We start from the raw sequence: 16,511 nt of genomic DNA on the forward strand, positions 1-16,511 counted from the left end.
TGAACATATAATTGTGTCATTGTTTAAAAGACAGAATTTGTGATGGGGGAATGCAAATAGGCAAAGCAGAGCATTTCCTGGGGACAATGTGAATGGCTTAGCTGGTATGCCTCCTAGGGACATGACGCACAGCTGCTCTCCAGCGTATCATAAAATGGTAGAGCATGTGTGTTGTCTCCATGTTCTTTTAGTTGTAGAAGAGATGCCTCAGGCAAATTAACTTCTGAAGCATTACATTTCTGATAGTCTTAATGAAAGACCTGAAGGTATGGGAATGCTTATTACCCATGTGCAGAAATCCCTTCGAGAGCTGTGCCAATTTTGCTGTGCCAATATCAATGTTAAATAAGAATTTTAATCATCATTAAAAAAATGTGTGTTGCTGGAGAACACTGTTTTTATCTCCTGTGACTTTTACACATACCTGCTGAATGTTAGATGACTGGATCGATTTATCTATTATTTCTTAACACCATCTCTACCTCCAACCTAAATTTTCATAAAGATGTATCTCTGAATATATGTGTAGCATCCCTATAGAAAGTTTTGTTTTAGAATCTTTCTAAGGCATCATTTGCCTAATAATTGATTTTTTTCTTTACTACTTCTTCTATCTACCTTAAATGGTTTGCATCTACCAGATATGTTTTACAGAACAAAATTGAAGTATACATCATTACAGATGTTGGCATATCCCTAGGCCTTAAGTGTTCCTCTTGTCAGTTATTTAAAATTTTTGCTATTTTAATCACAGACAAGTTCAAGTGTAACACTTCCAAATGGAAGTTCATTTTTAAATATTTTATTTCCAACGTAGTGCCTTCATTATTGACAGTTTACGTAAAGTAGACGTGATTGAAAATACTCCTAAAACTGTTCTGAAGATGCTGTTAATAGTAATAATAATAATAAAGTAAATCCACTTGTTGTTTGTCTCCATAATACATTTTTATTACTTCAAAACAGAAATTTCAGTATTTATGGGATTAGATATTTGTTTTATAAATGGTATAAATTCAAAGATGGGTAATAAGTACATGAGAAGTTTGTAGAATGAAGAGAGTGCTGTAGAGACTATTTTAGATATGTGCATCAACATTTGTTTAGTCTTTTAAAAATAAATGCTATTAAATTTAAGAGATGGAAAAGAAATGACAGTAATGAGATTTGTAGACCTCAGGCACCTCCAAGAAAAACCTTATTTTTGCTATCATGTTGCAGGTTGGGTCTATAAATCATATTGGAGACAAATTGTACTATATTCAAGATAGCCTTTCACCTTTAGCTTACTACCATTATTTTTCTTCTGTCAGATTTCAAAATATTTTTAAGATCCTGTTGTTCTGGAATGATAAATCTTCTAATACTTTCAGTTATTTAAAATTTAATGTATAAACTATTTTCAGGGTTATTTTATCTGGAGGTAAGAAGGAGCCTGAACGAATTTAAAATAATGGAATTCTGTTTCTTACATGTAGTGGTTAATGCATCATAATGGGAAATAATTTTTTAATTTATGGATAACTGACTGACCTAAGATTCCAGTGACAATTGCTTATTGGCACCATACATTACCTGCTAAATTATGTGTTAAATATATATGTGTTATAAAGTGATGCTTTGATTTCTTATATGTAGAAGTATTTTAAGGTATGACTTTACCATGGACTGTAATTTGTGTAAGAAAATGTTTTGCTTTTGTAGAAGATACACATTTGGATAATATTTTTCTAAGCTTATTTCACTACTCTGTAGGAACTTTCTATTTAAATACCTCCACTGCCCTTTTTCTTCTCCTTGAAGTGAAGAATATTCTTATTTTCTACATTATAGGAATACTTGTTGCTCAGGAGGAAGGAAAATATTGAAGAAAAACAAATGAACAGAAAATAGTGTATCAGCAGCATAAGTTTATGAGAAACAAAACTCGTAGGCAAATTGGTTTCTACCATTTAGTATCAAGATCAGTGAATGGTACTGAAATAGGAATACAGCTAAGAATTTGCTGTAGTGGTTGGGATCTTCAGGAAAGTTTTTAGTCACATGCTTGAGTTTAGCAGTCTTCAAAGTGGCTATGTTTTATGTGCTTAAATTTTACTTTACTGACTTGTGCAAATGCTATCCTGAATTGGAATGTTTTTCCAAGTTCAAACCTTAGAATTCAGTCCTGAGTGTATGGCTAACTTTTGTATGTTATGGGATGACCTCAATTTCTCTTAACAGCAGGATTGAGAACACTTGTTCCCTTAGAGAAACTTCCTGCAACTTGTGATATTGTGAATACCTTCTGCCCTGTAGGTAATTGAGCTGTCTCCATCTTTTGCTCTCTGCCTACTTTGCCTGTCTCTTGCCTAGTCCTGTCTTCCCTCTTGCCTGTCATCACTGTTTTCAAGCCTAGGAAGGGGAATGCAACTGGTATTGATCTAGTATTAACACCATTAGGTTGTTTAACTTAGTAAAGTCTGAACTTAATAGTTAGCCAGTGGGATAGCACAGATTGTTTTAATTCCTTTCTTATTTGTTCCTTCTAATAATGATGTAGGAGAGCAAGCAAAATATTACTGCTGTACACAGATAATGCTGAGATTGTAGAAGTTATCTGAGCACTAATGAGAACAGGAAAATTTACAGACAGACCCAGCATTATCAAAAAGAACAAGAGTTATGAAAGAAATGAGATTTAGATAGCGTGTTGAAGCACTGTAGAGGCTTAGTCTAAATACAAATACTATAACAAAAAGCTAAACAGAGCAGCAATGTCACCAAATCCTATGGGTGACAGGAGCAGCTTATTAAACATCAGATTTCATTCTAATACGGCATTTTGAAACTTGGCAACACTGGCCATAAGTAGTTTTCCTACTTCGTTTGAATTATCAAAACTTAATAAAAGTAGAGTAGCACATTCATAATAGGCAGAGCCTTCAATGCTATATTATCCAGATTGTGAGAAAATTGCAGTCCATTGCTTCTAATAAAATTAATTTCATTCTTCATGACTTCTTTGCATGACTGAAAAAGCACAACAGAGAAAACAAAATTCTCAGAGTATGAGGATGAGAACAAACCTCACCCATAGATACAAGAATTAGAAAAGTACTGAATGTATAAGAGAATGTATGAGCAGCTATATGATGGACTATCTATTCTATTACCACGTTGTCAGTAATGGCTGAATACAAATGTCTCGGGAAGAGTATAGCAAACGGGCAACCATACAGTGATGTATCCCTCCCTCTTTACATCCTGCAATTTGCCGCTCAGGAAGCTCATAAGAGGAAGGATTTCCTGGGCCAGGAATGTTTGGTGTGCCGTTGTTTAGAAATATCCGAGAAAACCTGATCAAAGATTCCTTATAAATAATAAAAAGGAGAATATAAGTACAAAAGAAAGAGTTTCATGAATTTAAAAATCACAGTTCTGTTTTCCTTTGTGAATATTCTTGTAGGTTGAGAACAGGTATGCTTCTGGATTGTGCCTCTGTGTTTCTAGGAGGGAGGCTCTGTATCTCCAGGCCTTTTTATTAGAAGCCAATCTTTCTGTGCATGATCACAAGCTGATTCAATCCATATAAATGAATTTTGAGTGGAGGCCAGAGATGGTTGTTCAGCTGACTTATGCATGTACACAAACCATAAATATAACATTTTGTCATGATGGATATGTATTTGTTGTTGTTCTTTGGTATCTGAGCCATTGTGATGTATAACAGTGACACCTAGATAGCAAAGTGTGCATCCAAATTGGTGGATTAGTTCTTCGCATGTCAGCATTAGAAATATGCTGCTGTCAGAACCAGTGCTCCTGGGTGCAAAGAAACATGCAGCAGAACCAGATGGTTTTAGACCGATTGTGAAGAATTCCTGGGATGAATGCCACTTTCGTGATTTTGACCTGGGTTGTATTCAGGCACAATGCGTTAAATCATAAATGGATAAATAATTAAACCAGTGCTTCAGAGAAAATGAGAGTTTAACTACATAATTCATGATATGTTATGTAGACGGTGGATTATAGGCTTGCTAACAATCACTAGTTTTGAAAGGATATTATACTCTCCTGCATAAACCTGTTTTAGAAAACCACATTGCTATGGCTGAAAACTTTCCAAAATTTCTGTTATACGTACATTAGTTGGAGTGTCACAGTTCCAATGCTACATTTGAAGTAAAAACTACAACTGTTTCTGATACTACTCTGTGCGCAGGCATTAAAGCTTACAACAAATCAGTACTGAGAGTGTAAATTGCATTATTCACCGGCTTGGTTGTCAGAATTTCCAGATGAGTCACTTACCACTAGGTGTGCAGAAGCAATTCCTCTCTTCCTTTTGTCCATTTTGTCCATAAAGTTCTCCCCAGGAAGAATGTGAGCAGAAGCATTTTCTGTGGTTCAGGCAGTGCTGAGCTGAGCTCCCAAGAGTTGCGTATGCCATTGACAATTCCTAGCTAAGACCATTTGAGTAGCCAGCCAAGAAAAAGTAGTTGAAAAACGTACACAGCTATCTTTGTTATTTTTCCCTTTTACCCTTTAAAACACGTTTAGTTCATTTAATAACTTCTGGCTACTACCATCAGCAATGAAAAGTGGGAACTAGTATCTCCTCCACTTCTGCAGATGGATTGCTCTTTTGAAACAGGCAGCAGTGGTGGGTTACAGGGCAGGACACTCACAGAGCATGAAACTCATACATTCAGCAATACACAACAGTGTCGTTGCCTTTCAGTAAAATAACAGTAACTTAACAATTTTGATGAATCTGTTGTTTCATCCTTGGGCTAGGCAGATATTTTGTGATTCTATGACTGTAAACTCAAAGAAAAAGCAACTTGCATTTTGCATTCAGAGGTGCATTATGTATCCAGAGTAATATCATAGTGTTTACTGCACTGCAGAGCAGTTTTTAGCTTCGTTAGAGATTAGAACATGACCTTTGAGAAAGAGAATCCAGTAATGAATATAGGTCAGGAGGGGATGGGTCACTTATGAAGAAAATTTAAAAAAGCAGTGGGCCAAATAATTCACGGATTTCTGTAAAATTAAAACCTATTTATTGATCTCTTCCCCCCCCCCCCCCCGCCCTCCCCCCCATCTTCACCAGAATATTTGTCTTTGGAGATTTGTTGGATTTAAAGCCTTTGGAAAAAGAGCAAGCATTAATATCTATCCATAAAAGAGTCTGAAAGAATGTACAAATTTCAACTGTTTACCTAGCTTCATTGTGTTTTCCTCCACAACTCTTTCTAATCTTCCTCTCAGCTCTGTGTTTTATGAAATGCCATTTGTGGAAGCCTTCACACAGTAAATCAGCAGCCACCATTGCAAATGTTCTGGGTTGCAGCATATAAAAAAGGAAGGTGGTAGGCCCATCTGCAGGAGCCTTAAGGCTCAGTTCTACTGCAGAGCCTTGGCACCACCGAGCTTTCCTTGTCAGCCTAGTGGAAGTGAAGGGAGTAAATAGAAAGCCAGAGAAAACATTGCGGAGTTCTCACATGGTCATCACTAAAAAATCCAACATAATAACTAGCGAGAAAACAATACTTATATATTTTTAAAAAATCTTTGGATATTTTAAATTTAATTATTACTATTTTATTTTAATGTTATTTTACTTAAAGTACACTGCAGGAAAAATATGATCGTATGTGAGCTACTAAATATTTTGTAACAATTTTTGGGGGAGCAATCTAAATAATAGGTTTAAGGCTTTACTGTGCAATTCCATGCTCTCAGCAATAAAATAATTATAGTTTATAACACTATTGCTTGCTTCCTTGAGGTACATACAGAAAGGATAGTAATATGCAATTCTCTCAGTATACCAGCAACTTACCAAGATGAGGAATGATACTTTCATATCTGAAATTGGTGAGGAAGCATGAAGTGTGTATTCAGAGAAAGCTCTTAAGATAAAATCTGGTATCTGTGTAGGGAGCTGAGGAGGAAGAAGGGAATTTTGCTTCTGGCTGTAGAACCTTGTAAGGATTCTGTTGCAGTCCTGGAGCTGCAGTAGCCCCATTACTGCTGATACCTCAGGGCTTCAAAAAGGGCAAAATAAAGAAAGGTGCTGGTCCTTACCATTATTCCTACTCTTTTATGAAATAGAATTTTAATTTTGAATCTTTTAAGTGACATTGTTACACAAAGTGAGGGGTACCTAAAACAAAAACAAACTCTTGTTTCTTATATCCCTTATATGTCTTCTCATATCCAAAACGTCCATTCATTTAAAATTCATGTCACTTGATAAAAAATGAAGACAAGTCTTAATTACTTTTTGATATCTGGACTTTGGAGTAAAAGCGCTGGTATTCCTTTAGAGGTGTTTATATTTTTCCTGACTTTTTTTTTGTGATAGTGCTAACTAGAAAGATGCTTTGATATAGAGAATATATTTTAAAAGTAAGTAATTTATTGCAGCATTTTACCTCTAATTACTTTTTAGAAACTTCAGTTCGATAATGTCTCAAGCCAAAAGGGTAATATAACACATCCTTGTTTATGTTGTCAAAATACATTTCAGACCCAGTCATTACTATTTGAATCTGCTTATTTTTCTTTATTTTTTTTTCTGACTTTATAGTCAAAGTTCTAATATAGGACAATTTTCAGTAGCAGTTACAAAATTATGGTATTTGTAATGTAATTTAAAAAAAAGGAGGTGAGGGAACAAAACTGTTGAAAGAAACCTTTTTAAATGCTATACCAAATTTTCTATGTGGTCAACCTGCTTTGCCATAATCTGGCACAATGAAGGGGTCGAAAACTAGGTCGTCATCTTCATAGAAGAGTTGATTGACAGCACAGACATAAGCAGCATCTGAAGAGAATTGTTCTAGGGGTAGGTGGGTGGTAGATCTGGAATGACACTTAGCTCTGGTTGCTCTTAGTCTGTGAGTAGCTCTCACAGTCAGTGAGCACAATTATAAGATGGCTGTACACTACAGATACAAATAGACCTGAGTAGCTGTTGAAACATGTAATGCAACCTGTCAGCAAGACAAAATGTGATTTTTAAGCAGTGTGTGTGTATATGCACATGCATGTATATGCATTCACGAACTTAGAGCATGATATCCTTTATTAAAAAATAATTAAAAAAAAAAAGCCTGAAATAAAATATCTTCTAGAGGTGGCCATAAAGCACTAGATGGCAGACTTGCTATACACAGAAAATGATTAAACTCAAGAACATTCCAAGGAGAGTATTTTAGAAGATAAATAGCAAGTAGCACTTTTATTAAAACTGTTAACAGAGATTTTCCAGGTATTTAAAAATTATGTTGAAACTTGAAGGGCAGAAACAATAAATTTTAGCTACTGAAAATGTGTATGTTTTAGTTGAATTGATATCTACCAGCAGTTAGATTCTTCACTACTGATTTGTAGAATTCACGTTTCCTTTTAGGACAGCATTAATTTAAACTAGCTACATATTGCAATTGTAAAGCTGTCATGCTTGACTTAAAATAACTAGTTCCACTGATTATACCTAGCACTGATTGACTTTGATACAGAATGAGCCAATTTTTATTATTTATAAATACAGTACCAATAATGCCTATCATTGTCTTTAATAAGTTCTATTTAAAAAGAAATCTTAGTGTTTCAAGATTCTTGTGGAACGTTTTACTTCAACTCAGATGTTTCTAGGTAATTTGAGAAAAGATTACTCTCAACAAACCTACTGACTGAGAACATATAAAGAGCAACACAACAGATAAAGAGTCTTTGCCCTGAGCTAGAATAACCACACAAATTGTTTCCTTCCAGGGAATTAAAACAATAACCACACCAAGATTCTTAAGCTCCTAATAAAGTATCATGATCTCACCCCAGGCTCTGCATACTCATTTGCCAAATTCTAGGTTGGCTTGTAGTTTTTTTGGTCAGGCTAAAGAAACAGTTTTGTTGCCAGTCATCTGCAGACTTTACTGTGAATAGATGAATCCTTCATTTATATATATATATGTTAAATATATAAATATATATATATGGGGGATTTTCTTTGTTTATCTGTTTCAGAAATCACACTATATTTTTAAAATAAGGATTATTTTCTTTCTTTGATAGCTTTAATGCATCAGTGCATTTACTAGCTGGCATCTCCTTGCATGTACTATTTATGTGACGTTTGATAAAGTAGATCATTTTACTGTAGTGACTATTTGTTTTGAAACACTGTTTGTTTAGACTACCTTTAGTCAAATAAAGATGGCCACTACCCTGGACGAGCTATCTTTCTAAGTCCTAAGCAGAAGAGAATAATAGATAAACAGAAAGGTATGCAAATAAAATTCCAAATTAGACTTTATCACCTAATTGTCTGTTCCATGGGTACTATAATATTTTAATATTATTATATTTTAAATATAATAAGTACTATTGCAATTAATTAATATGTAATAATGTGAAACATTATTATTTATAAAAATCTAAATTTTGAAAAACTTGGCAGGACATCTGTGAGGGAGACTGGCTTGGAGAACTCATTCAGAAGAAATACTTTTCATTGTAGGAGACTCTAGCCCACGAATGAAACGGTTTTTTGAATCAGAAGGAAACTGATGCAAAGATCTGCATATACACAATGTTCTACATAGTCTCTGTATTGACCTGGGATTCACAGGGATGGCTATTTTTGAATCCTTACAGTGTGCTGTGTTTGTATTTGTTTTTCCTAAGATGTCCACAAAGATGGGGACTGCCACTGCTCAAACACCTGGGAAGCCCCTCAGGTACCCAAGCCTGAAGTTGTAGGAAGCAAATGGAATAGGAAAGGATCCATCAGTGTTTCTTTAGTTTACCTTCTGTCAGTGAAGGGAAAACCAGCTCTTTTACCTTTGTGATGGGTTTACAGTTGAATTGCTTCCAGTGCTGACTTCCCAGGGAAAAGAGAATTCTTGATCAGAGGGACTTTGAGGTAAGATCTGTAGTAAAATCTTGAAGCAATCGAAATAGGAAGAAAAACAAAAACAAAACCCGACTTCAACGGGAAAGGGGTTTATGGTTTGTAGCAGAATTTCTGTTAGTTCCTTTGGGTGTTCTTTGAAAGATGTGGTAACTTGTCTACGCCAGCGGAGTATTTTTCACCACTGGCAAATATGAACTGTTAAGGATAGCTTAGTGTCTTTCATTATAACAGGCTGAGCACCTAATGCAACTGTCTTCTTATCACTAGGTATGTTATTCAGATATCTTGAGTCTTGAACCACCTAATCTTAGCACACGTTTGTAAAAATCAAGAGAATATTTAGTAATATTTTCTGCTTTGGAATTACTAGTGTGAAGTCGTTAAAGGGTATATGGGTGAAAAGCTCTGATCATGTAAATAGAGGGTCACTTCTGCTTCAAGAAAACAGTAAAACCTTGGATTTTATCAACTTTAAGAAAATTTATATTATGTTAAAATATGGATATTGTCAAGTTTGACTTTGGCTAACTCAGCTCAATTTCAGCATATTGTAAAGTAATCTGTGAGACCTTATTATTAGTTTGTCACTTTTTCTCAGCTTGAATTGTAAATATTGTTTCAAAATACATCCTGGAAATATAACCCATTGACAATAAAGTGTAATTTACTAGTCACTTGATATAAATGGTAATGCTGATATAAAATGGAAGAGCAAACTGCATGAGGTCAAAGTGCAGCAATACACATTAGCAAAATAGAAACAATAGCAAACAAGACGTTAAGGGAAATTTGAAAAATGTCTCTGTCAGGGAGTATGAAGATACACTGGTAGAAAAGTAATATGTATATATATTTGATTTGTCCTTTTATATTTACTTTTATGAGTAAATGAATATGCTCTACTGTGTTACCCCCTTAAGGGAGTGTCACGGCCATTAGAATAATTTTGGAGAAACAACAAGCTGTGAAAAATGTGAGCAGAAAAATCTTAAAAGGGCAAAAATCACACTTTTTTATTCTTTGTCAATGAAGTTACGATTTCAGAATGCTAGTCTTGAGTAGAAATGAATACCACTTATATATAGTTTTATGAAAATAAGGCTAGACAGATTTTGAAGTGTTAGAACTTTAGGAATTAGGCTTTAGGAACGGCTAATGAAAGATAAGATGAAGAAAGGTCATTATTAAAATGAACAGTAGACTAAATAATGGAAAGAAAAAAATAAATTCCGATGAGGAAGATGTTGTAAAATTTCATCATGCAAATATGTTACTTCGCTCATGTTCGTTGTAATGGATTGCTCCGCATGATAGGATCATGTAAGTGATATGCATGGTCAGTGGTTTTCAAATAGCAAGAGCAAACAGTCTGTCATAGTATTCATTGTAGTTTGATGTTCATTTTTGCATGGTAATCCAGTTCCTAGAAGACCTGTGTTAAAAAGTCAGTATCTGATATCTTTGAAAAAAAAAAAAAAAAGGAAATTGTTCTGTAGGAGCTACTCATCTGACAAAACAATACATGAGAAGAGTTTTATTCCATTGGTTCATTTTGAGTAGCAATACTTTTGTTCCGTGGCCAAAAGTGTCCTAAATTAATGAAAACACAGCTGTAGCCAGTTTCTGTTTTACAGAAAAAAATAGCGCTAAGAAAATACAGTATTACTTTTAATGTCAGACAGTTGTTTGAGGTGGAAATTAAGTATTGGAAGTTATTTCAGAAAGGAGTTGGTGAGTCCTGCCACAGTGGCCAAGGTTCCCTCTCTGAGGCAAAGAATAAATCTCCTCTGAAGACTAGGTCACTGCTTTGGGGTTCAGAAAAAACAGCATTTCAGGGTCCATTTTCCCTCCTTCTATCATTTCCATTTAATTAGCTTAAGCAAACATTTTATTATTTTTTGTACTTAATTGTCAACCCTACAAGCTAAACTCACGGGGAGCGAGGAAAAGAATCTGGATTTATTTCTTCTTGTTAGCCTGTACTCTCTAACAAGAGTTGAGGTATTTCTTCCTATTTAAAAGCTGTGCAGACTAGATGATTGCAGCTATGTAATCTCATTTATAAATGATTGAAATTTTAATATTCCATCAATGTTTTTTGCTGAATCGGCACTCAATTCCTTGCATGAGCCAAAAACAGTAAGAATTTTATTATTTAAATCAGCAGATTTTACTTTAAGTATACCTGATCTTATTTTAAATGAAAAGGTGTTATCTTGCATCTTCTTTTCAAAGTTCTAATGCAAAAGTATTCTGCTGTCCGTTGTGCAAATATGGTGCTTTAGCAGAGCATTTTTTACAATACAAACACTTGCTGCAATTCAGGACATTAAAATACAGGAGACTGGACATTGAGGTATACAACATGCATTTCTGTTCAGTATAAACTACAATTTTGCAGAAAGTGGTCTGGATTCATTTACTGTAAGGGATTTTAGTCTTCGGAACTAACACGTTAAAATTGTTTGAGAAACAGTAAAGAATATCAGCAAAGTTGAAACATCTCAACTTTCAATTTACATTGTGTGTTTTGTACAAATCATGTAGAGTTGAGCAATGTGGAGTACGTTCTGACATTTGAGACTGTAGATTTAAGGCTTCTTAAGCAAAGTTCAGCTAGATAATGAGAAAAATGGAGAAAAAATTTTGAAAATGTTGAGATATTAAAGGAGTACCTACTTATCTGTGTATATTTATAGCCATTTTGCAAAGTACATGTTCTGTCTCCCTGTAATGCCTGATCAACCAGAGGTTACTTTTTAATTGCTGAGGTCTGCATTGAATTATTGAAGAGCCAGGACAGAAACTATGCTAATAATCCAAGTAAAAGTGATTGTATGAAAATATGTACTGAAGTTGTATGAAAACTTGGGCATGTAGATTTACAAAAGCATGCACAGTTCTTTAAGTATTTTTTTGCATATTTGACATGCCTGAAGTAGTTTTATGGGCATTGATTCATTTTAAAAATAAAAATACCTTTATTTCTAAAAGGAAACAAAGTACCTTGTTTATAGGGATTATATAATACACTGAACATAATAAGAGCAAGGCTTAAAATAACCTTGACAAGAAACATCCTTCTTTGGCAATAAAAATAAACTTAAAAAATAATTTAATTTTGTATTTTCGTAGATGTTCCATTTCAGTTGTCAGAAGAGCAAATCAGAGACCTTTTCAATGTGTGTGAACTATGTATCTAAAGAAAAATTAGACTCAAGTTAGAGATCATTGATGCTAATATTTTGCAAAGTAATTTTTCATGTTAATTAGAACATTAATGGAAATGTTTTAAAGCATCCAAAGCATCTAGATCACAAAAAAAATTTAAGATAGAAATAAGTTGGAATGTCTTCCCTTTTTATGTGAGATATATTTTCTTGGTTTTCTTTTTGTACTTTGCTCTCTCCCATTTTTATAACACTTCAAGAATATTGCAAGAATTAAGATATAAAAAAGATTGCCCATTGTGACAAAACAGAAGATCATTTACAGAGCAGTCCTTACTATCAAGTAATAATACTTACATTTTTGACTAGACATAATACCTGTGGCATGGGCTTTAAAATACACCATAATTAGAGAAATCTAGAACTTTTCTCTAAAACTGTTTTGTAAAGAACTGTCAATTGATACACTTACTCTTCCTTGTTGTTACTTATTTTTCTAATACTTTGTTCATAGTTCTCTAGTTCATTGCTTTCCAAACTCTGTTTGTTGACCATGGTGCTGTGTAGAACTTTTAAAGGGTCTGCAGCTGTCTCTAGAAAGTCCATCAGTTGTTGTAATCTTTTCAGTTAAGACTTCGGTGAAAGGTGTGTGAAAAAATTGAGATTTAGCTGTGGTCTGGGGTTTAAAAAAAAATGGATCATTTTAAACTCTATGCTTAAAGAAACCAAGGTAATTATAACCGTTCCTCAGCTTTTAGATTTCAGTAACAAGTCTTTCCTTGCTTACCATAACATTTACATACCTATGTAATTACTCCTACAACAATTACATTTTAAAACCTATGTCCAGACTTAATTAGCCTTCTAGGTCTTTCTATAGCCAGTAGAGAATCAAGGATTACTCATCCTCCTTGTTGAGAATATCTGTCTTAGAAAAACATCCATTTTCTTCAGAAAGTTTTAGTTAAGGTAGAGTGAGCCTAGACTATTAGCAACATTTAATTGAGTAAAATTTTAACACAGATCAGATTTTTCTGTATGTGGCCCTCTGTTAGGATCAAAATTGACAGCTTACTATGCCTTTCCAAAAAAAAAATATTGTAGGAGAAACAATTTGTGTTTAAAATAATATTTAGTTACCCAATTTGCTGGTTATGACAGTAGTTCCTATGTCTTTTTGTTGGCTTTTTAGCCTAGTTCATCTTTTTAAAAAGAAACACAGATTTGTTGTTGCTGTATGTTTTTTAAGACTTTGAACTTCTGTGAAATTCATTGTCACACAACCTCTCTACATGGAAAGAGGCATATAAATAGTAATTGCTAGAGGTTTATAAAACTCATTCCACTCTCATTATGTATAGCAAAAAATGCAAATTTTGCTATTTCATAGTAAAGACTTCACAGTAAATGACTTTTTCTTTTGTCACAATGGACAAGCAATGTTGGACACCAACATATTTTAATATAACAATGAAAATGAGGCAGTGGATGACTGTTCAATGCAGATGATGGAATGAATCAGACAGCTGCTCTGAAAGTTCAAAACAATTATCCTGACTGAAAATAGGTCTGGTGGTAACCCCCTAACTTTGATGTAATATAAGTGGAACTTATTTTGGTCACAAATGAACTTGATTTATAGCATTTGATAATGGAACTTGGTTTCCAAAGCAACATTTTTGCTGACAAAGATGAATATAAATAGAACCGTTCTCAACAAACTCTCAGTGAAAATAGAGAGCAGTCACTTTGGAAGAGCAGGAGAGAGGCAAACAGTTTGTACAATGAAGAGGTTAGAGTATAACTTCTAGAATCACCATGAATAGAGAGTTCCCTAAATAGAAAAATGTGGGTAGAATGACTGTGATGTTGCAGTCATGGTGGGTTGGGGGAGTGTTCAAACTCTAACATTAAAGGTGATTTCAAGAAATAAAAAATAGAACAGTAGTATTTTATGGGGTTTCTTTTCATAATATTAGTGTAATTTGGTCATGCAAAATTATCATGAAAATGTACCAATTCAGGCATGTAATTGCCTGTTTGCCTTTTACTTTAAAGAAGATATTGAAATAATGTTACTGGCGGGAATGAATGGTTGAAATATAGTTTCTTAACTGTGATCTTAAAAGTTTTTATTAATATGTACATAGTTGTGAGTAGGCCAGACATTTATTTAGTGAATTAAGAGGTTTCACATATTTTTGTTACCCATCCTTTGCTAGTAAACATTTTGATTTTATGTTTCGTGGCTACCACTCTTACCACTCTTACAGGTGTATCATCTCTTACTACAAATTCAGTGACTATCTATCCACCATAATTTCAAGTTGGCTATAGGGATTCCCTCTGAAGTAAGGTTGCTCTGGCAGCTTTTGGTGTCCCTTAGCATGCTTTTCAGCACGCTTTAATTGTGATTATAAGTTATCAGGAAAAAGTATGGAAAATCAGTCATTGATCAGGTGAAAATCAAATGATCCTCAACATTTATAGAACATGACTTTTTGTCACAATGGAGAAGCAATGTTGGACATCAACATTTTAGTATAACAGTGAAAATGAGGCAGAGAATGACAGATAAGGACAATGGAATGAATCAGACAGTTGCATTGAAAGGCACTAGGCTTTGTTATGTGTGGGTCTGGTAGCACACTCTATGGCTGTATGTTATGTACTGCAGTACTTTTGACTTAGAACTTTCCCAAAACTTTAATTTTGGGGGTCAAAATACTGAAAATAAAAAGTTACAAGACCCATGATTGTGTTGAGTTGTATATATTTTGCTCCCTTGCTGGGAACTCAGGTTCATTCTTTTCTCCCTGCTGGCAGAAGTGAACTGGGGTGCTTTATTGGAAGGACCTGGGGAAAGGGAGAAGCAACTCAAAAAGAAAAGCAATTTCCTAGAATTTACTCCAGCCTGATTCTTAAAGTTACTTAATAAAATTCCCGTACTGAAATGTGCTACATAGGCAGTGGATGCCAGTAAAGTAGAAGAATAAAGGTCATTAGCATGATTATTTTTGATTTGCTTTTTTAGTAGGGCAGTATTATACAATTTTTAATATCATGGCTATATACTCTTTCCTCTTCCCCTCCACAATACACAGAGTGGAACTGTTCGTGAGGTAGAAATCAGTGATCATGTAGATGAATGTGTATGTTCCTTTCCTATTATGTTGCAAAAGTTGAAAGAATCACAGTGAGTGATGGAAGGAGCTGCAAAATAAGAATGATCATATGTAGTGTTATATAATTTGAAATATTATGAAAAATTAAACTTCTAAGTGTTTTGGATTGGCAACTCACAATTAATAGATATTTTTGTCCTTGGTCTCTTTTGTTTCATTTCCTGCCCTATAAAATGGGACTAATAGTGCCTGCTCATCTCACAGTAATGTTATAACAAATTCATTAACTTTTCTGAAGAACTCAGAAAATGATAGTGATGAATACTATAGAAAGCCACATTAAAAATTAATTCGGTCTTTAGAAGAGGGTTTGTGTAGTGTGTAGTAAATGAGGCATGGGCCCAGCACTGAGTACTGAGCATAGAACAAAGTGCTGAATAGCTGCCCATTAAGTGAGCGCTCACCCAAAAATAATTTACAGGCAACCTTGATTGTAGTGGTTCATTTTACAGTCTTGATATTCCTCTTTAGCATACCTTTTGGTACATAACTTTATCACTAAGTTACATTACACATATCCATTTTCTCAAATAATATCATAATTATATATTCTTAGAGGGTTTTAGCGGCACTCAGAAACAGTGAAGTAAAACTTCACTAAAATATCTAAATGTTTCTATCCAGCCTTTGTTCTTTTGGAAACAATCTGGCATTTTAGAAAACACAGTTTTCTTTTAACATAAAAGCTCGAGTATCAGAATAGGCCCATTCCCTGTTGGATGTGAGCATAAAACTCCCATATTAAGCCATATTAGCCATGTTGGAAGTTATGGCGTTTGGAAAGAGAACATTGTCTTGAAAATTAACAGCAATATTAGGATTATACTATTGCTTTAAAATTTTATTTTCTCATTTAATTGAGTGACTTTGCCTAATTATTGTTGTCTTCTCACATGTGCTCATTACTGACATTTTGACGTGAGTTTAATAATTTCTTTTGACTGTGAAAGCAGTAAATGGCTTTGGAAACTTCAAAATAGAGGTAGGAAAAGGCTCAATAACCATAAGTCCTTGTTACATTTGACCGTTGATGTCAGGATTGTATTGTGGTCTTATCTCCCAACATTCTTTTTCTATTTTATTATTCAATCTTCATCTATTCAAGGATTTTTTAATACAGAATGAAGGAGTGGGCTTGGGAACAGAAATTAGACTGTAAGACTCCCCTCTGCCTGCTGAGTGCCTGCGTCATTTGACTTCCTATTGCCTCTTTCCATGGGTGTGCAAACTGAATCCTTTTTC

The 16,511-nt window shown here is 34.2% G+C and overlaps 1 protein-coding gene across 26 annotated transcripts in view; it reads left to right on the top strand.

Annotated features, from left to right (window-relative positions):
* ATRNL1 (attractin like 1) overlaps nt 1-16,511 on the top strand; it is a 519,713-nt gene that overhangs the window by 210,259 nt on the left and 292,943 nt on the right. Inside the window, exon 22 of one of the 26 annotated variants that reach the window (XM_083844123.1) lies at nt 8,686-16,492. The exons of the other annotated variants lie outside the window; for them this stretch is intronic. Within the exon in view, the coding sequence (XP_083700249.1) occupies nt 8,686-8,849 (164 nt within the window). The 3' untranslated portion in view covers nt 8,850-16,492. Of the gene's footprint in view, nt 1-8,685; nt 16,493-16,511 lie in introns of those variants that run through there. 26 annotated transcript variants of the gene reach the window in all.

This window comes from Anser anser (assembly GCF_964211835.1).
Source record: "Anser anser genome assembly, chromosome: 7".
Classification (NCBI taxonomy): Eukaryota; Metazoa; Chordata; class Aves; order Anseriformes; family Anatidae; genus Anser; species Anser anser.